Here is a 21,531-nt window from a genome sequence, read left to right as displayed (position 1 = left end):
AGTGTCACAGAAGCTGGGAGGGTGGTCTGTATTTTCGGTCTTACCATAGAGGAAGAGCATTGGGTATGTTCAGCTGGCTTTAAAGAAAGGCAGACAGAAATAAGCTGTAATAAGTCTCCAATCAAGAGCCCTAGTAAACTAGGTTTTGGGTAACACAGGAGCAACAAAATGGCAGAAGAGGGCAAAAGGGAGTTTGAAAGAAATGCACAAGAGGCTGGGCTTATTCCCTAGGATGCCCAGGGTCAAAGCTGGCCATGGCAGAAGTAGGTACAACTCCCACTGAATTTGATGTAAGCTGTATGCACTACCACCACATGTGAATTGCACCCAGTATGTGCATCCAGGCAGTGGAGGTACTGGTATTGTCAAAATGTCTCTAGCATCACTACTATGAAGTTCAATACAGAGGCTGATTTAGCTCCCAAGCTCTGATCCAAGCCACATCTGCACAGGGACCAGCCAGCTTCTAGTGCATCAGTCTGATTTGTAAACCCATAATATCACAGTGCTAAAGCAACAGTTAATATATCCCACTTCCCTTACACATAGTTCTGGGTGATAATGCTGTTATTAAGAAAATAGGTTGGGACAGTCTGATCAGCTCTTGGCAACCATACAACACCCACTGCCAGCTGTGGAAGGTGGGCTGGTAAAGCTGGTTAGATTACTGTTCCTTCACCCACCTCACAGCAAAGCTCCAGGGACCCAATGGATGCGTCCTTGGAGGCCAGGCTGAGCTGATCTGAGTCCTGGTCATGCCTGGAAGAGTCTAGTTACTGCAAACACTCTGCCTGACATCCCTTGCTTAAATTCTGTGGCCATTTCCAATACTGAGAGGAGTTCTAAAAAACACCTAAGGCTGAAAATACCCTTATGTTTAAAAAGCAGAACTGAAAATTAAAGAAGCCCAGCTTTTTTGGGAGTCCTGCAGTTCAACAGTAACATAATCTTTCAGGCCTAATCTCTATCATATGCCCCACATGCCAAACCTGTCTGTTGTTACTTCTCATGACTATATTATCAAAGGTGAAAGTGATGTGTTTTTTCTGCCAATGGCAGAATTCACCCCTAGTGCCATGGAGGACTCCTGCAGCATGCTCCTGGTCTCTAAGGACACTGCAGTAAGCAAACTGGCATTGTCTTACCTAAATATAAACTGCTGTTTGGATGCACAGCCTATTTGATGATAGAGGGAAATGAAAACAATTAAAACTCAAGGTACGCCCAATTGTATAATAGTCTTTAGGGTTAACTCATTGGTTTGGTAGTGTTAGATTTCATTGCGTTTTTTTTCTCCTCTTTCACATGTTTGCTCTTGTGTTGTCTTTTCAGATCACAAAAAAGCAAAAGTTGGCTTGAATATCAAATAAAGGAGTGGTGCCCACAGAGCCTTTTCTTACAGACCAGGCATAAATTTTGATTTTTTTTGTTGCTGGGCAAACATCTCCTTTCTGGCAAAGAGTTTCTCCATCCCATCCCCTTTCCTCTTTCTAATTTTGCAAATCATCTTTTCTAACAACAGAAGGACTCTTATTCTGCATTGCTGGTAGAAGGTACAAAGCTCCATCTTCAGGACCTTTCAGGATTCTCTGTCTTTCCTGGCTGATAGTATTGATGCATCTGTGGCTGACTAGCTGAAGAAGCCTTGTAAGTTACTGTTGAATATTATGCCTGAATTGCCATTTTGATATTGTTAGTGTTTCCTCAGGAAGTGCAAAAAAAATAGTAATGTAACAGAGTAAAAAAATCTGTATAAAAAGTTATGACTATATAAGGCACTGTTGATATGTGAGGCTCAACTTGGAGGAGCTGGCATCACATTGAAAAACTAGAAACCAAAGGTTCTGAGTGTCTTCAACACTGCCAGAAAAGTGGAGTAGAAGTTGACTTACTCCTCTGTTATTCCCTGAGCTAACTGGCCTGTGTTTTAAGATGGGGTCAAATATGTAGCAAATTATATCACTACCTACCGTGAAGGCTCAAAAGCAGAACAGGATTTTCCATTAGCACTGGCAGGTGGTGTTTGTACAAACTGGTGCTATGGGCTGAGGTTCCTGATACTGGGTGTGCAGTATTTTTTGTATGAGTATATTAGGGGGAAATGAACTCCCAGCTCCAGGCTGCTGAATACATTTTCTGATATCCACAGAAGTCTTAGAAAGGAGCTAAATCCTACCATTTTCCACCAGAAGGTCACCATATGGATCTGAGCACAGATATTGGAGAACCTGTTGCTGGGACTTTCAAGTGTGGCCATTCCTAACTATGAAGCTGAGAGAGCTAGTGCCAGATTTTCTGAGAATCTTGAGCCTTGTAAGGGATGTGGGGATGCCGACTTCAGGACAAGGACAGGTACCTGACACCTGAGAACGTAGTCACATCAGTTCACAAGGCTGGAGGCATGGTGATGGGTATTGGGAATTAGAGTGCCTAATGGTCATCTAAAGTGGGCAGTAGTACAAATCTCAGAACAATATACAAAAGCAAATCCTCATCTGCTTAATGCCTTTGAGGGAGATTTGGAGAAGCTACGCGACCTAACAGAGGGCAGCTTTGGTTGTGTTTTACTTGCATTCATCTCTTCCCCTACCCGTGGTTTAACCTACAAAGGAACTTCTAGTATTATACCCTGCTCTTGTAATTTGGGGCACAAGTAGCACAGACATAACTGAGTGAGAAAAGGCAACAACAATAATAGCCAGATCAGGCAAGACAGGATCATCTGCACAATTTCCATCATAGAGAAAAGGGACCTGAAGTATAAATCACAAACAAACTCAGGGCATAGGAAGAGTGAGGTAGAAGGGAATCCACAGGCTAAGAGTGGGAAGAGAAACATCTGAGGCAGGATGTGTCTGTGTAAAGACATTCATGGGAACGAGTCCAATGAATCTGCTTGGACAACTTTTTTTTTTACTTTTTTTTTTTTCTTTTTTTTTTTTCTTTTTTTTTTTTCTTTTTTTTTTTTCTTTTTTTTTTTTCTTTTTTTTTTTTCTTTTTTTTTTTTCTTTTTTTTTTTTCTTTTTTTTTTTTCTTTTTTTTTTTTCCTTTTTTCTCCTTGATGTCAACATGTTTAAAAAGGTAACAGAGATGCTAAGGAGCAGAAGAGGTCAAGAAAGAGAAAAGCAGGTTCTAGGAGCCAAAGTAAAGATTCAGTAGGGTAAAGGATCCCTGAAGCATGTTTGAAAACCTCCTCAGAATGTTGTTGCTGGCATGTATGGATACACCTGTTGGTGTACTAGAGCACCAACATGTCCAAGAGACACACTGCTTGAGATGCTGCTGACCTGTGTGCATCCTTAAAGCCCCTACAGGCACAAAAGTGGAAGACATGGCTTATGCCATCATGAATTCAGGATCCCAAGTAAGGAAGTCTATGGGAAATAAGGCTTGTTCAATGGAGATACTTAAAATCTAAGAGATCACAGCAGTGAATAAGGTAACTGATAGTACTGTATTCCTGCTAATTCTGCTCAACCACCGAATAGGTGGGAGTGAGGCTTACTAGTGACTATTTGCAAAGAACATACCACCTCGAGATGGGTACAGAGAGCATCAGAGTCTCCTGAATCTCCATACTGACTGACGTATCAACCAATGTCTGATCTTGCCATCAAATCAGGGAAATAGTTTTTAACATGTTGTGTTTCTGGATTTCCAAATCTGGATTACAGCATGAATGCTTTGAAAGCTAGGAGAGGATACAAATTGCAGTTCAGGAGAACAAATTTCAATGTTTCAAGCGCAATTTCCAACAGTCAGTATCATACAATGGTTATGCTTGTAATGTAATCCCTTCTGAAATTCTGAGAAGGGATGACTTGGCTCTTCAGAACTGTAAAGACAGGAGCAAAAATATGAAAAGACTAAAGACTTTGCACTGCCATGACAGTATCAAAGCACCCTGAAATATCCATGGCTTAGAATATCTTCTGGATAGACAAAGATTGTGAAGAAAGCAATAAAGTGTGTAAATAGATAGATTCCAATGAAGGTCTCAGTAGAAAAATCCGGAAAAGAGATATGGATCCCACTTCATTCCTGCAGAACACTGGAGATGGATGACCACATTGACAGGTTTTGTGTTCACTGGGGTTTTGGGCTGGTTTGCTGACAACTATAATGGCTATTGAGAGAAGCAACACCTAGAAATGCCTGAGGGGGAGCTCCATGAGGTTTGTACATCACACATGCCTGCTGAGTGTGTTTCAGTAGTTGTAGAAGCCTGACTGCCACTGAGGTGACGATGCAGGCAGGTGGCTTTCCCATTACCAGCACAGTGGATGATCGTGATTTTTTTACACACTGAAGATGATGAGTTCAGCTCCTCCAGAGGATCCAGCCTCTGCTTGGAAGTCTAAGCGGGTATTTCCCGATGTTTGAAGAATAAAATTTCCTTGCTGATAGGTTTGCTTCCTTTTTATTTTCTAACAAGACTTCTTCCATTCATAGAGAGGAATCCGGTTTTACAATAGAGAATCCAACCTTTATGTTGTGGAGAACTTTGGTCTGGCTCTATCTGGGGAACATTTAAGTAGCTGAGCGCACAGTGTCATTATTGCTTTATTAGTCAGAGTCAATCTCAGTCAATGCAGTGGTTCAATGGCAGCCTTCTAATTTTGCCTGGTAGCCCTATGTTTGCAGAGGTGAGAGGAAATCTGTGAGACTTTGGCACCATGATATGACAAAGTATCTTCATATTTCTCAAGAAAACAAATGTTTTGATGCTTATGTTGCCTTTTGTGACAATCAATCTGGAACGACATTTCTCTACTGAGGAAAATAGGGCTTGTGAATGAAGCTTTTAGGAGACCTTTTGCAGTAATTGGTTATTGGTGATGGATGTCTGCTGTTTCCGTGATTGCTGTTGACATTTGGAGAATGAAAAGTTACATATGAAGATGCTGTATCTGTTGGACGATTGGCCAGTGGTCTGTCAGCCTTCTCCCATGAGGAAGGGGATGACAGATGTTCACCTCTTGCTTTTTTCTGCTCATTGCAGGAAGGATGTTTCTGACACACTGCACTGTAGAGTTTGGCTGAGCAGGTTGTAGTGCTTTGTAGATCCTTTGCAGTTCTAGGCTATCAGTCTTTCCTAGCTCAAATTCTTTGTATCTTCCATGACTTCTGCCTATTTTAGCCATACTGCATCTGTGACCTTCTCGGACAAAAAATGATGGACAGAAAGAGTAATTCTGGGGAAATGAACTCATACAACCACAGGTAAGATTTTGAGGGGAATTAGAAGCAGTTCTGTTAAGGGATACTTGACGAGCAACTGTGATTTGATTTTGTTGCTACACAAAGTGAAAAAGAACTGACAGGCTGTTTCAACTGCTTGGCAACTTTATCTTGACCAGATGCAGAAGACACAAATAAGGCAATGGCAAGCCAATAGGAGTACTGTTCTGGACACTTTTCTTTCACACATGTGGGTCACACTGAGATAGGATCTGCAGGGACATGAGCTTCAAGAAAAACAAGAATTTACTGGAGCATAGGAGAAAAAGAGGCTTAGAATTTATCAGTGCCATGGAGACATGATAAAAGACACTAGGCTCTCATGTTTGCAGTGTCAAAAGTCTTTGTGGAGAGCTGGAAAGAGTCAGGGTTTCAAATCAACCTGGCTGCTGGCAGGTAATAGTCTACTGGAGAGTTACCACAGCTGCCTGCAGAGTCCTCAGTCTGCCACTGCTGTGTGTGGATTTAATCACAGGAACTCTGGAGATAATCCACCTGCCACCAAAGTCTGTGAAGTTATTATAAAACCAGGCAGAAATGTATCTGGTATTTCTCTGACAAGGAATACTACTGGATTGCAGATGGCATAATTCTCAATTCCCCAAACCTCACAGTGAAATAAAATTATTAGCAGGGGAAAGAAAAAAAAAAAAAAAAAAGCCAGACAAGCTGCTCAAACTCTGCAATCTTCCATTGAGTGTGCAGTCCTCTGAGAATTTCTAGGAATATTTTGAATAAAACTAACTAGAATTACTTAGTTTTCCTACAAAAATATTTTCTGTTAGAAGAATGCTGATGCTGAAAGTGAAATGTTCTGTAGAAATATGCCAATTTTGAAAGAAAAGTTTTTAGAAATGTAAGATTGAAATCTCTTGTTTTTTCCTTGCACATTATCAATCTGACCTTTCATTTACATTAGAAATGTTATATAAATAAGAAAAGAAATCTCAGACCAAACTGTTTATACTTAAGCAAATGGTTTTCATTTTCTATTAAAATGATCTTTTACTGAAAATTTTGCAATTTAAATTTTAAATTACATTCCATTTGATTCTATTTTAAAACAGAAAAAAAACCAAAAACATTACAAGGGGCTTTCATGAAGCAAAAAAAACAAGCCCTCCTATAACTCTAATATGGGTGAAGCACCAGAAAGTTTTTGATCATTTTCATAAACTGAGGTTTGGTTTTAATGCCTATTGGAAAAGGCCATCTTACAGGAAAACAGGGAATTCAGGTGTTAGATGCTGCCTTCACTGGGGAAAATGGAGAACACCTTGCTGAATTCCCTAGAAAAAGCCCTGAGTTGTTCCAGTGCAATGTAACATGCTCATTCTCAGCTCTGCAGAAGAGACTGAAATCACTTGCACTAGGGAATTAAAAGTTTATTTGGTGCAATATGGGGAATTAGGAAAAATGTGACACCTGCCATGAAGTTTGCCATTACATTTCTGCCTGCACTGACTCATGTGGGCCAATAGACACTGTGCCAGCTCACACAAATGCAATATATATGCATTTATACTTCACATAGATTCCACATGATCTCAGATCCCATGGGGAATGTTAGCATATCCTATGCAACAAAAGCCAAATACAGTCAATAAGTTAATAAGGTCAAGGTAACTTTTAAAGCAAATAAGTCCTGTAGCTATTAGTTTTCCCCCTCCATTTCCTATGTATTCCACGATTTTGAAATTCTAGAGCTTGCTTTTCTAATTAGCTTCAAATATGCAAATCATACCAATTTGAATAGCTTATTAATTAATTTCATATATATATCCATGAAATTGTCAGACAGTAATCTTACAGTTCCAAGTGCTTAAGGTAAATATAAGGAAAGTCAATTGCTTTAATTTGGTTATGCAGATTACCCTAGATTGACAATTACTGGACAGTTAATGAAAGAGTAACTTTTTTCACAGCTGAAAGCTCTATTTTTTTATTTTTTTTTCTTTCAGTGACTTTCAGGAAAGCAGAACAATTGGTAAAGTGTATCCATGCAAATTATTCTTAATTTTCAGGATGTTTTAATAATCCTCATTAGCTCTGACTAAATTATGAGTTCAAGTCTTATGGTAATCAAGCATGGGGGAGGGGCGGGGCTCCTGAAAAACACGTAGATATTAAACACTGTCAGAGATGCAGTGCTCAACTTAGGAACAAGTGCTGGTCTGACTCAGGAGGCAGGTGCAGATGGCTTGTGTTTTATTATTTGTGTTGTGGGACAGGTAGCCAAAAAAAGCCCTAGAACATCTGGAGAGGAAGGCTCTGAAAATGAACAGAAAGAGTTGTTGAAAGGCTTCTTGTGTACAGGACCTTTTTTTTTTTTTTAACTGGTGGAGCCGTTTTATGGATTTTCCAGTGTGAGTGTCAGCTGAGGAGAGGTTTTGCTGATTTGAACACCTCTGCCAGAAGCCATGTGTGACAGGGTGGACTTTTTCCATTCAGCTTGCCTTTCCACTTGACCGATTTTTGATCCACAGGGCAAGGGCTCCCAGAGTCCCAGCCCAGAGCAGACTGAGGTTACTGACCCCAGAAACAGACTAGACCACTAAGCAAGATGGAGAGAGAGCAATTGTGAAAATTTAGAGTCTGCAGGTCTTCATGTTTCTTCAGCTGTATTACCATCCATGCCAACGGTTTTCTCATTGCTGTTCATGCACAGTCAAATGTGCCTCACTCTCTTTCCTATGCCAAAGTTAATATGGATTTTAAACACCAGTCCCAGCAGTGTATTTATCTCTGCTTTGGGAAGGGCAGTTTTCTTTTCCACTGTCTCTTTAGGAAGATTTATATTCTTTCTTACATTGGTCATTCTTTTATTTTCTTTTTCTTCCATTCTCTAGAAGGCAGGGATGGAGGGAGGGGAATCTGTGGGGCTGGTTTTCCAAAAGGAGTACAGCTTGGATCTAGTTTTGACTCATTCTTAATGACAGTTCTTTTCATATCCAGGTTCTACCATCCCAATTACCCACATAAATCCATCATCTTGACTTCTTATCTGTAGCAATGTTGTGAAAACAGCTGCTCTGAAGGGCTGCAAGCAGAGACAACTTATCCTGCTAAGGTTCTTGAGTACTAAGACTGTGACACTGATTTTGATCTTGAAATGAAAGAGACTGTTCAAAGCATTCATAAATGCTGCTGTTTTTTCCATTCCACTTACCACCCCACAGCCTGTCTTGGAAATGATAATGGCAGCAGAGTTCTTCTGTAAAGTTAATTTTCTGAGCCATAGGTAGGCAGGAGCTTTCCTTGTCTCCACCTTGCAATGCTCCAGTAGTAACTGAGAGGCTGAGTATCATCTACTGGTTTCATATTCCCTAGGGTCTGATGATTTGAGGAATTAAACTCCCAGAAGCAGGTCCTCCTTTCATCATGGCTGTGCTTGTCTTCAGTGCACTGAACATTTGAGCATTTCTTCAACTACTTGTTAATTACTCATTAAGGAGCTGATAGGATTTGCATGATGTGGGGAAAGGATAAGGAAGAAGAAAGAAGGGACTGAAACTTTGTGCCCTCTGCATATTGGTGTTACTGGGATGTCTCTGGGAAGCCTCACCTGCCTGGAGCAGAAAGGAGGCTGGAGACTTTGTTGGGCTCCATCTGTGAAGAGGGTTGCAGGGAGCTCAGTATGAGGGGCTTACTGTGGTGTGGTTGGCAGAAGCTCGTGAATCTGGAAGGAGGCTTCAGTAGCATCTTTACAATTCAGATGAGGAGTTAAGCTGCTGATGCTAAGGTCAGATGGAGGCCTGTGGGCTGCAGCAAAATACCCACTCCTCAGTATGATAACTCTTCCAGGCACTAATGGAGCCAGACAGAGACTAGATCATGAGCAGGTTTTTCCAAGGAGGAAGGCAGGCAGTCTACCAACTCCAAGACTCTGCATTCAGTGCTGCCAGGATCCTTCTTTGGCAAGCCCAACAGGTCTGGGGCAGGGTAAAGATGAATGAGCCATCTTATCCTTTGATGAAGGTGCTGAAAGAAACTGCACATGCCACTGAAAACAGGAGAAAAGCCAATCTGCTTTCATTCAAATGCAACAGGACTGTGGATTGCAAGAGGCAGTAGACAGAGTTGAACCCCCTGTTATATTTTGGCAATGTATCTGCATGAGGTAGGATAGGCAGAGATACCAGCAGCCCAGAGAGAGTGCTACAGCCCATTTTCATTGGAGATTTGTAGCAGTTAGTATTTAATTCCCAGACTGTGTCTTTTCATTGTCTTCTAAATTAGAAAGTTATTTAATGTTTATTCAGAATATTTCCTAGAAGAGAACAGCCTACAGAGTCATACTGGATTTCTGTATGTCAATATGGGATACAATAAAGTCTATGAGCCATTCTAGGATTGGAAATGCCAGTCTCAGGCATCATTAGAGCATGTTTGAGGTGGTCATATGTAGACGTCAGCTAGCTGTTACAAAGCTACTGAGCAACAGATTTTTTGCTCTACACCTCTTACCAAGAATAAATTATTATTGACTTGATGAATTATTTGGTTAAAAAAACCCCCAGTACTGCTCACTGTGTGTGATTTACTATGTTCAATTTGGGGCAAACAGTGACACCATTTTAAAGACCCCTGTAAACATTTCCACTCAGGACTCCAGACAGGTTTGTGCAGCAAGTCTTTCAGCTATAAGGCTGTCTAACTTTCTTTTTAATGCTTTTACAGTTAGGTTTTAAGAATTTTAATGATTTGTTCTCCTGGATTATTTATCTTCTGTTTATCAAATTTTAATTAACTAGAATGTGTGTGGTTATATTTATCTACTAAGGCAAATTTATTTTTATGCTACTCTTTAATCTTCCTTGCATTCTGAAAATTCCATGCACCTGGAATAATATCAGAAGCCGAGTATAACGGGTAGTTTTGGGAATATCACAATATCAAGGTATTATTTCAAAACTGGGTAGTGTTGAGAGTTTTCCAAAATTGTTTTCCCCACAAAAATGACACGCTTTCTTCTTATGGTGCTAATATTGCTAGTTATCACTAACAACTCAAATACTCGAGTAAACTGAGGAGGGAGTAATTCGCATTTACTAACCCTTTTCTGCCAAAAGCCCATAATTATTTTTTTCGGTTTACTCTAACTTTCTTTTTAATGCTTTTACAGTTAGGTTTTAAGAATTTTAATGATTTGTTCTCCTGGATTATTTATCTTCTGTTTATCAAATTTTAATTAACTAGAATGTGTGTGGTTATATTTATCTACTAAGGCAAATTTATTTTTATGCTACTCTTTAATCTTCCTTGCATTCTGAAAATTCCATGCACCTGGAATAATATCAGAAGCCGAGTATAACGGGTAGTTTTGGGAATATCACAATATCAAGGTATTATTTCAAAACTGGGTAGTGTTGAGAGTTTTCCAAAATTGTTTTCCCCACAAAAATGACACGCTTTCTTCTTATGGTGCTAATATTGCTAGTTATCACTAACAACTCAAATACTCGAGTAAACTGAGGAGGGAGTAATTCGCATTTACTAACCCTTTTCTGCCAAAAGCCCATAATTATTTTTTTCGGTTTACTCCTATTTCATACAGCTTTCCTTACAGAAAAAGTTGTGCAGTTGCCCAAATCACATCTATGAATGGGCATATCATATTAAGAACTCTGGAAACACACTCAGAATATCAACATTTTTAAGTCACAAAGAAAAAAGAGGAGGCCCCACCTTCGTGACTAAAGTATAACATAAATAAGTATAACAAAATAACTGTTCAAACATGGTTGTGGTCAGATAGTCTTACCATACTTCTTTGTCACCAACACATGTACTGGAATTGTTGATTAAGCATAAGAGGTGATCAAGTTCAAATTGATCTAAGCCTTATTTGGGGAACAGTTCAAGGCAGGTCTCGTGATATTCACCAAAGGCAAAATAAATTACAGTGTACTGGCATTTGCCATTGCTACAGCACACAACCATGCTTCAACTTGACTTCCTACATAGAGAAGCTGGGGCCACCATGGTGTGTTACCTGGATTATTCTAGTGATAAAAACACCACCAGATATTACAAAAAGCAAACTTCCCCCCACCCCCACCAATTTTATCAGTAGTTTTTCCAAAAAGGAAACAAATCATATATACATACATATACACACACACAGGGATAGCTCAGGACTACATACAACTTCTAGGATGGCAGCAGTAAGGGTACAACAACACAAGATGTCAAAAGAAGCCACTGTGCTTCTCCAGCCCTTTGCTACCTAATTTGGAGGCCACTGCTACCCAGATGGCATTTGAGAAAGAGAGAGAAGGAGAGAGGGAGAGAGGTGTTTTCTGCCTCTTCTGGAAGCTTTGGGTAAACGAGCTTGCAAGTTCTAGGAACTGCCAAGATTTCTGCCCAGTGGCAGCCGGTGGCCAAAATCTCAGCAGCAAAGGGCATGGAAGCAGAGAGAACCAGACAGGCAGAGACAGACAGACAGACAGACAGACGCAGCGACAGAGATGAATGCCAGTCCCAACTGAGGTGCAGGCTAGATGTATGTCGTCCTTCCACGGATCCTTGCTCCCATTGTGGGGGGTGTGTGTATAGGACTGTGTCACAGGGGCCGACCGCCCTGGTCCTCACGCAGGCGAGACGTCCTGGGACGTTCTGCCTGCATAAGGACCGCAGGGTTGAAGCCTCTGCTTCTCTGCCTTCAGACACATTGATTGAGGGTGAAAATGAACTTGTGAGGTTTAGTGTGGCTGGAGACGAGGGAGAGGAGAGCAAGGGAGAAAAGGAAGAAAGGCAGGGGGTGGGTTAAAAGGGAGAAGTGCAGGAGAAGGTGAGAGGGAGACTTGAGTATAGGCTGTCAGATATTCCAAAGAATGGGAGCAGGAGCCCATGACAAACCATATGAAGCCTCTCAACACCAAAAGCAAGATGACTGTAAGGAAAGGCCCCATGCGCCTGGTCTAAGCCTGAGCTGCTTGACTTCAGAAATTAAAAAAACTGAAGGAGAGATCACTGAACAGGTCTCCAGGTATTCCTGGGGGCTGAATGCTTTGGTATCTCTCTGGCATTACCACATCAGTACTCGGGAATCAACCAAGCTGCAACCCTCTGCAGATTTCCTATCTGAATTTGGAAACCTCTTCAGAAGTGCAAGACATAAAGTACTCAGCTCTTCTGAATACCTGACAGCTAAATGCCAAACCACTGCCCAGCAGGGCTGGGCACTACAAACATGACCAACATTTTCTAGAAGTTACACAGCAAGATGGGTTTGGGGTTTCTCTAACCTTCTTCACAGGGGTGCTACTTCCTGAAGCACTCAGGTCCTATGTCTCCCAAATACCACCATGGATCAGAACACACACAACACTGTACTTTCCCTTTTTTCTCTTCCTGTCACCTCACCCATTAAAAAACCCAGCATTTCCATCCACTCTCTAGCCAGTCACAATGCTCACTCTTAGGAAAACCTGTACTGCTACAACAGGACAACTTACACAGGGAAATATTCCAGTACTTCACAGAAGCCCACAAGTCACCGATTCCCTAGTCCTGACAGTTACCCTCTTGTATCCAAGCACACCCCCCTGGCTCATCACATCTGCTGTATCACATTGCATACCTGTCATGAGTACCTCCTCCTCCTCTGTATTTCCTGCAGTGTTCACAGGCATGCTCAGACACACAAGTATGGTCACTGAGTAGAACAGGCAGGATGGATACCAGTCCAGATGTTTTTGCTCAGTCATCCTCATGCACTCCCAGACACGGCTGACACATACAGAGGTACCTGCACATGCAGACACACTCAAGAGGCACCAGAAAAAACCCTTGGTGACAGGCTCACAGGTAGGCACAAACCCTCCCTCCCCAACATCCTTTCCAGACAGACAGAACCAAACACACAATGTCTCCACTGTCACTGGTATGTATTCTGGTGCTCTGCAGACACACATGCTTCCACCTGAACATGCCTCTGTAACTCTCACACATCTGCACACTTCCCATTGCAGCTGGATGGGCCAATCTCTCAGCTGGCCACAGGGACCCATCCAGCTCTGTGGGCACTGCTATGAGCATTGCTTGGTGGCAAACAAAGACTTAGCCACAGCACACCTTTGATCTTACACTGGCAGGGGAAAAGGTAAAGAAAAAAGGACCCTGTGGACCAGAGAGCTGTTGGCTTTTGTCTCTTACTGAGAGGAAGGATGTTACACTAACAGCCTTCCCAGTGACTCAGGGTCTGGCTGTTTTTCTTTCATCAATTTGGGCACTGTAGCACAGAGCACAAATCAAACTTGATTTCCTCCTTTGATACAGCACAAGAAATAGTAATGAGCAATTTTCTTTGCCTAGAGGAGGGGACAGCAGGCTGTCAGTCAGCTTCATGGCACTCAACAGGCTGTGTTTGCTGATGTGGAAAGGAAGGAAATGCAAGCCTAAGCCTGGGGTTACTTCTGGGATAACAAATTTGGTGTTTGTTGGCTTTTATTCAACTCCTATAACATTGTCTTTCCTGTTATTATTATCATAGATAGTAATAAGTTTTACCACCTTGAAGTTTTCTTCTAAGGAACTTAAGAGTGTTTCATAAACACTACTGAAAATGCTTTCCTAATGTAGGGAATAGCAATCTCCAGTTTACTGGGGAAGCTGAGGCATAGGGATCTATTCAAAGTCTAAGGGATACAACCTGCAGACCCTACTTCCCAGGCCCCATATATTACATCATCTCTTATCTTAATCCCCCCAAGTTGTGCTTGGTTTTAGCACCTGAAGAGAGTTAACACATGGTAGATGTGGTCTCTTCCAAGAAATTAATTTTTTTTAAAGGCAGATTAAAGTGTCCTCCCCTCTCACGTTAGTTACTTAATGAGTGGGCTTAAGAGTGGCCTGAAGTAGAATCACTGAATGTTTCCAGAAAATGTTGAAAAAAATCTTCATTTTGTGGCTAGGAAGTTAGCTGTATCATACATACTAAGAAGCAGAGCTCTGAAAAGCTCTGAAAATGCAGCTTGAAAATAAGACAATTTAAAAGTGAATATTGACAGAAACTGTACCACTCTGAAGTTTTCAAACCCACCAGATTTTAACCTGTCATGTGCCCCCTGCACTTATTCAGTGGAGTGAGTTGCATTTCTATCTGTCTGTGGAGCTGCCTGGGGGGAACCAGGGAGATGTTCCCAAGTTGCAAAAAGCAAGTGGGCCTAATGTGATGCAACTGAACTTACCACTTAACCTATCTCCACCCTGTGGGGTGTTTTAAGTGGGAGCTTCCCGAGGACTCAGAAATGCTGAAGGCAGCCTGGGGGCCTATTTCATGAGTACATGCCTTCTCACTGTTCTTGAATGCACAGCCATGCTAACAAAAATATGCTGAGCTTGACATGCAAATGTACATTTAACCACAGGCATGCAGATGAACATGCCTGCATACAGGAAACTGTCAGATATAAACACCTACTCATAAGCAGATCAAACTTGCACAGCTATATAGCCACATTGGCTCAGAAAACATGTTCATAGACTCAGCTACATACACAACAAACCATGTGTTTCCATCAACAATCCCTCACAACACAAACATGTATTAAATATGCAGGCTCACATACACACTCTCTGTCCCACTCCCATGGATTCATGTCTGTACACTCTCCCATGGATTTGTAGCACATACACAGGCATCCAAACACATTCAAGAGCATTTACTACAACCAATGGGGTACACACACAAAAACCCACCCATGCACACTCACATATATCTTAATGAAGGTTTTGGTCTGGGAAATTCCTTTTCAAGAAACAAAAATAATTGTCAAAAGGAAAAAACCCACAGAGCAGAGGGAACTCCATAAATAGATGCAAGTGCATACCTACATGTACACTGGGGCCAGGCAGTTCAGGGTTTCACCCCAACTACAGCTGTCTCAGCTCTGCATCTCTGGGTATCATTCCCCCCTGAGTGCAAACATCTGGTGAACCTCACAGAGATTTCAGGCTTACATGTTCATGGCCACATATCAAACTGACCTGCTCCAGGTACCTTTATCTTCCCTAACTGACCACAATGACAACTGTTCCTTAGCTCCAACAGCAGCACCTTCCAAGACAGATGATCTTCAGGTTCTAAGGAACTGGGAAGAAACATTTACCTGCATTTGACCAGGCTAAATGTCTCCAATTAATGGAGTTTACTGGTGTTTCAGGGTTTATTTTTTCTTTCTTTTTCAGACCCCAGGTCTCATGGAACAAGACAAGACAGTGTACAGAAACACAAGGCAGGGTTTGCTCAAACCCACAAACAGCAAGAAAGCAACAAGCTTCTGAGGAGAAGGGGAGAATTGTATCTGATAAACTGCCTCACACTGCTTGGGAAGATGACAACTGTCTGTCCAAGATGGGCTGCTACTTCCAAAGCCCACCTGCTACAGATGTAACACCTCAAGTGCTGCTAGCAGGAAGGGAATCCAACAGGACAAACCAACATACAAAACATTCTCTTATTCAATAAGTGTTTTAAGTGCAAAGGGATTTCAGAACATTTCAGAACAAACTTCATCCATAGCTGCTGCTCATTTATCAGTGCATTGAAAGATTGTGCAAGTTTTTAGTAACAAACATTAGAAACTAGTAGCATATGACTTGCCTAGATAAAAAAACCAGAAGATTTAAACATGCCAGGTAACAAAAAAAGTGTGCAGAAATCTGTAAAAACTGTATAGAAGGAACGGATTCTTTAGAGGAAACAGAGGGACCATAATGAAATACTGTTTAAAACCCTAAATAAGGAGTCAGGGCCACTCCTGCTGCCTCCTCAACTAAGACAGGTGGTGGATGTTTGGACAGAGGCACCCTCACTTCTCATAGACTTCTGCAACCAAAAACTGGATTCCAGGCCTTGGCTGACATGAACTTGAATTCAGACAGCAAGTGGCAAAGAGAGGGAGCCTTGTTAGTGGCAATTAAACATATCAGTATGGATAGCCCTGGAGACTGAAGATCTGAACACAGCACGATTAGCAGCATCGTGACCTTCTTGACAACATGCTGAGAGTGAATGAGATTTATCCTGCTTAAATTTAGCATCTGAAGGCTGGATGTCTAGACAAACCTAACAAACCTAGACAGTCTCCAGTCACAGGTTGGGCACCTCTAAAGAGAAATTCATTTCCTGTCTCCCTGTTATTTATATGTACAGGGAGACATCAGTTGGCCTGGGGAGTTGTGCATTTCTCTCCACTAACTCTAAGAGGAAGCCTGGGTGACTGTTGTCCTTTTGGATGACTAAAGTTTAATGAGATGAATGTCAAAGTGTCTTAAACCATGATGTAAAAAGGTCTTAAATTCATGTGAAATTACAGTGAATTTCTTCAAATGGATCCATTAGATTTTCCCTCCAGTACAGGGTTTCTCACTATGGTAGACATTAATTTATTTATCAAAACACAAGGATTTCCCTCCTTTCTGCTAGGAAGACTTGTGTTTGGATTCAAATACAGTTAGGGAAGCCTTCTTAATGTTTACCATAACTCTTCTCCAGTTCCTGGAGTATTCCTCAAATACCATGTTCAGTTTCGCCTCTGTGGATAAGAATTTAACTTACCCACAGTCAGAAGGCTATTGCCATGTTTCCCATTTAGTTTCCTTATGACAAGTGTGGCATAAAAAAAAAAAGCTTTTGTTGCATTCTTTAAAATTAACAACTTCAGCCTGCTGATCATTGTAACTTTACAAAGTTAGCCCAGTTCTAATATGTCTGTAGTAAAAAGGTAATGAAAATTGTTTACAACATTCTGTGGGAAATGTTGCAAACAAGATTCTGTGTCCAAAAAGTAGGACATTTAAGAGATGTAAAATACAAGTTCATTTTCTGTCAGAAACTATTTTCCATTCTCTCAAAAGACAAATATAATAGACTAATATGAAATGAAATATTTAATTTATTTTAAATCAAAATATTACAACATGGATAAATGTCCCTGTTTCAGAATGTAGAAAAAATGAAGTTGAACAGAAATTAAATAGAGCCATGATATGAAAACATTTTGTTTGGAAAGTTCAGAGTAAGGCACTTTGATTTTTTTCAAAAAGTTGCCTACATTTTTCCCTAAACACAGCACTAAGTGAAAACTACACTGGCCTTTTCTGCTTGCAATGGGTTGCCTCTACAGTACACAACAATTCCAAGCTGGAATGTTTATTCAACAGCCACATTGTTTTGTAAATTAGTTATTGATTTGCTCTTCATTAACATATTTACACCAACTTCCTTTCAATCCTTCAATTTTTCCGGCCTCGCTGAACTGGATTTTGCAGGGCCAGTTTTGTCAGTACTCAGACACCCAGTAAGTTCTTTTTATTATTTCTTTTAGGAGCCTGTGTTCCTCCTGCCTGTCCTTTGTCTCTTTGTCCTGTAATTCTATATCCATCCACCTCCAAAAAGAGAGGAAAAAGCTTGCCTGATATGATTTATTCCTTGAACTCCAGCTGCTCATTTCAGTCTCCATGGCTCATTCAGTCCTTCACCTGTCTGCTGAGATGGGCACCAGTGGGGCCAATCAGTGTCAATTCTGCTAGTGGAATTTGTGAGTTGGAACAAACTGGGTTGAAAATCCAAAAAAATAGGTTGAAACTCTGGTCTTTTTCTTTTTGTTGGGCTTTCTGTTTTGTTTTTATTTCATCTACTTTTTTTTTTTTTTTTTTTTTTTCAGAGTAGCAACTGGATATTAGGAGCAGGGTGCTCTAAACAGAGGTGATTTGGTCCTTACTGCTTTTGGAGGGAGCCTAGGTGAGGAGGCACAGGGAGGATTCATGGTTTGGTTCCTGCAGTTCCACCTCGAAAGAACTGACCTTTAGATCTCTGTGGGATGGAGTATTGAACTGCCATGGGAAGCAAAGCATAACACTGGGGAGACCAAAGTGCTGGCCTGGGACTATTCTAGCAGCTTCCCATGGCACAAATAGCTTTTTCACTTACACTCCACGTTTCCCATCACTTTTCCTGCTATACAGTTTAATTCATGCCAGGCAGATTATGAAGGGAAGAAAATGACGCAACAGCCAAAAAAGTCCTTTAAGTCGTTCCAAAAATTAAAACAGAATGAAAAAAGAAAACAAAACAAACAAACAAAAAAAAAAAAAGAAAGAGCATAAAAATCAAACAAAAAAGCTCTGAAAACAAACTCAAGAGAAAGGAGGAAGGGTGAGGCGGGGGGGGGATGTGGGGAAAAAGAACCCGGGAAAGACAAATGAATGTTAGAGCAGGCACGATCATGGACAGACGCCAGCTACTTACGTTCACCTCGGTGATTGCTATATCAACAATGCTACCCACAACAATCAAGGCGTCAAATGTATTCCATGCATCACAGAAATAGTGCTGCATGTGGCAGAGAAGCCAAGGAGAGATAGAGAGAGAGAGAGAGAAAGGTAGGAAGGAAGGAAGAGAAAGAATGAGAGGGAGAGAGAGAAGTGAAAGAGAGAGGGAAAGGGAGAAAAGAGGGAAAAAAAAGTAAAAAGTAAAATAAAATAAAAAAAACAAAACAAAATGAAATGAAACAAAAGCATGAAAGAGGGAGAGAAGAGGAAAAAAAATAAGAAAAGAAAGAGGTTACGTGGGCATATTAAATAGTCTCTTACCACTCTACAGTATTGGTTGCTCAAACCTCTGTAACGTTTCACAAGATGGAGGGTATCAACAAAAGCCTGGTTAGTCAAAGTTACACTAAAGCATGTCTACCTTTTGGAGGGAAAAAAAGCACACACACCCCAAACTCTGTGCACTTTCACCAGTCACAGCCTTGGGGCAAGCTATGACAAGTGAAAAAGAAGGAGGTATTTTCCCCCCCTCCTTTTTTTTATTTTTCCCTGGGAGAAGGAGAAGGACGACGGCAAGTTCAATAAAAGCATGACTAGAGGGAAAAAAAAAACCAACAGAAAAAAAAAGAGAGAGAAAGAAAGTGAGAAAGAGAGAGGAACAGCAGAGGAGGAGGAGGTGGTGGTATCCTGGGGAGGGTAGAGTAATACTCACATTAGTTTCACTGAGAATGACGTCTATAATGCTGCCAATTACGATGAGGAAGTCAAAAACATTCCAAGGATCACTAAAGTAACCCTACATAAGGAAGGGGCAGGCAGGATGGGGATTAAAAAGGAATGTTAGACAGACAAAAACAGTTCAAAATTATCATTAGAATTACTGCCCTGATACTTCAAGGGTGTTTCCTCTTAAGACTACTTGTTGCATCTCAAGCTGTAGCTCAGTCCTGTCATCCCTGACTTGTGTGAGCATCCACTATCCAGCTAAGGAAATCCCAGGGCAGCCACCTTTCCCCTCCAGCGCGAGGATGAGGATGAGGGGCGAAGGGAAACCACACAGAGCGCTTCCAGCACGGCTGCTCACAGGAGTCAGGCTTGTAGGACCAGCTCCTCCAGACGTCTCCAGTTACTACACAGCACACTTCCCTGTTTGGCTTAGATTTGGCTGGGGGAAGAGTACAGGAGTGGTGTCATATGGTTCTCCCAAAAAGCAGTTCCCCTTCTGCCAGTGTGAATCCGATCTGCACTGCAGATAAACCGCTCGGTGCTGGCACTGGGAAGGGCCGCCTGCCACGTCATGGTGTGGCAGAGGGCACAGTTGAGCTGGGGGGTGTTCCACTGAAACCCCACTGGTTGTCACCATTACCTTTACTCAGCCACAATGAGTATTACAACAGCGATTAGACTAACAGTTTCGATTACTTTAGCTTTAGCTGCTCTCTTAACATGGCAGAGCAGTTCTGTCACTCAGAAAGCATGTCTGCACCACAAAGTGAAGGTATGAATGTAGCATGTGCTGGTGCCTACCACCAGGAAGGGGTAAAGCTGGCTTTAGCATGTGCTCAGAGTGAGACCTGTTGCTCACTCATGCTGAAGATACTGCCACAGCATCACTGCAACATCAGCTGTCTAGGACAAGCCATGGCAGATCCACTTGCACGTGCTAAACTCATATCTCACCTTGCAGTGTGGAGTTACTTTGGAGCTATCTCAAACATCTCATTGCCTTAAGCAGGGCTCAAGAGATGCTAATCAGCACTGCTTGCTGTCCCCATCCTTCATGAGTTTGGGCCATAAGGATACAGGACCCTTTTGCAAAAAGTCCTGTTTAGCCCAGGAGGTGAGTTTCTGTACCTAAACTTCCCATACAAGTTAGCGTCCTGAGTAAAGAAAACTTATCTCGGCTCACTGAACACCTGTGCCTACCTTCTCCCCTTGTTCTGCAGTCCTAAAATGAGGCAAACATATCAAATCTTCCATACTCCTTCTCTGTGTTTGGTTTTGTGAGCATGGGCTAATCTGACCTCCCTGTTTCCCAGCTGCAGCATGTTTCCAGAGAGACTGAACCCAAGTTGCACTGCAACTGCTATTCTTAGCCAGAGAGTCAGGTCATGGGTAAAATGTGAGTCTATGTTCCCAGGCAGCATTGCAGAAAGCAAAAAAGAGAAGAAGAAAAAAATAAAATTAAAAAATATCCTAGCACTGGCATTGCATGAGCCAGGCTTGGGAACCTGAAATTACTGTGGGTTCAACCATCACATGGAGTAGGCACTGGCAAAAACTGTCTGTTTAAATGCTGAAATGCTGCCTCCAGCATGTCTTGAGCCCCACATGTTTGGGGTAGGAAAAATAAATTTAAAAAAAAAAAAAAAAGAAGCAGAGAAAGCCACTGCCCAGCTGGTATAGTGGACATTGAAATCTTCTCCTCAAGACCAGGAAAAAACCTAAACACTTTATTCTGCAGCCTGAAATAGGCATCTCTTAGCAGATCTATACTGGGAAGAGTAATCATCCCATGGCTACACATTACTACACAATTAGCTACAACAGGGAGGAAGGAAACAGGAGCAAAAGCAAATTTAGAGAGTATTATTATTCAGCGTCCAGCCTAGAAAATACACAACAAATATTAGAATGAATTGTGATGTCCAGCATCGTTAGCAACCAGGTGGACCTGGAATAAAACTGTAATTAGACTTCACCAAGAGGAAGGAGAGGGAGAGAACAGCAGATTAAATTGTAAAGGCAATTTTTTAAACAAATAAAGGACAGACACAGATCATACAGAGTTGCAAAAAGCGCCTTTGCAGCCTGATGCGACCTTGGCAGAGAGAACAGTGGCAGGATCAAATAGAACAGAGTAGAAGACAACAGACCCAATCCTCCTGTCCCTGTTCATGTGTGCAGTCTTGCTGAAGGCAATGGCAGTGCTCACATGCTAAGTGAATACATATATTCAGTAGCTTGGCTATCTTCCATTTCATTCTCGAATTGCACAGTGTAGGAACT

The 21,531-nt window shown here is 41.5% G+C and overlaps 1 protein-coding gene across 1 annotated transcript in view; it reads right to left on the bottom strand.

The window, feature by feature from the left end:
• Positions 1–21,531, bottom strand: part of CACNA1C (calcium channel, voltage-dependent, L type, alpha 1C subunit) — a 414,681-nt gene that overhangs the window by 31,133 nt on the left and 362,017 nt on the right. Inside the window, exons 30-31 of the mRNA XM_009995208.1 lie at positions 19,235–19,318; positions 45–77 (exon numbers count right to left, since the gene is read on the bottom strand). Coding sequence (XP_009993510.1) covers positions 45–77; positions 19,235–19,318 — 117 coding nt within the window. The remainder of the gene's footprint in view (positions 1–44; positions 78–19,234; positions 19,319–21,531) is intronic.

Source organism: Chaetura pelagica, unplaced genomic scaffold, assembly GCF_000747805.2.
Source record: "Chaetura pelagica isolate M959 unplaced genomic scaffold, ChaPel_1.0 scaffold343, whole genome shotgun sequence".
Classification (NCBI taxonomy): domain Eukaryota; kingdom Metazoa; phylum Chordata; class Aves; order Apodiformes; family Apodidae; genus Chaetura; species Chaetura pelagica.
The sequence above is the reverse complement of the archived record's forward strand: the minus strand, read 5'-3'. Positions and strand labels throughout refer to the sequence as shown.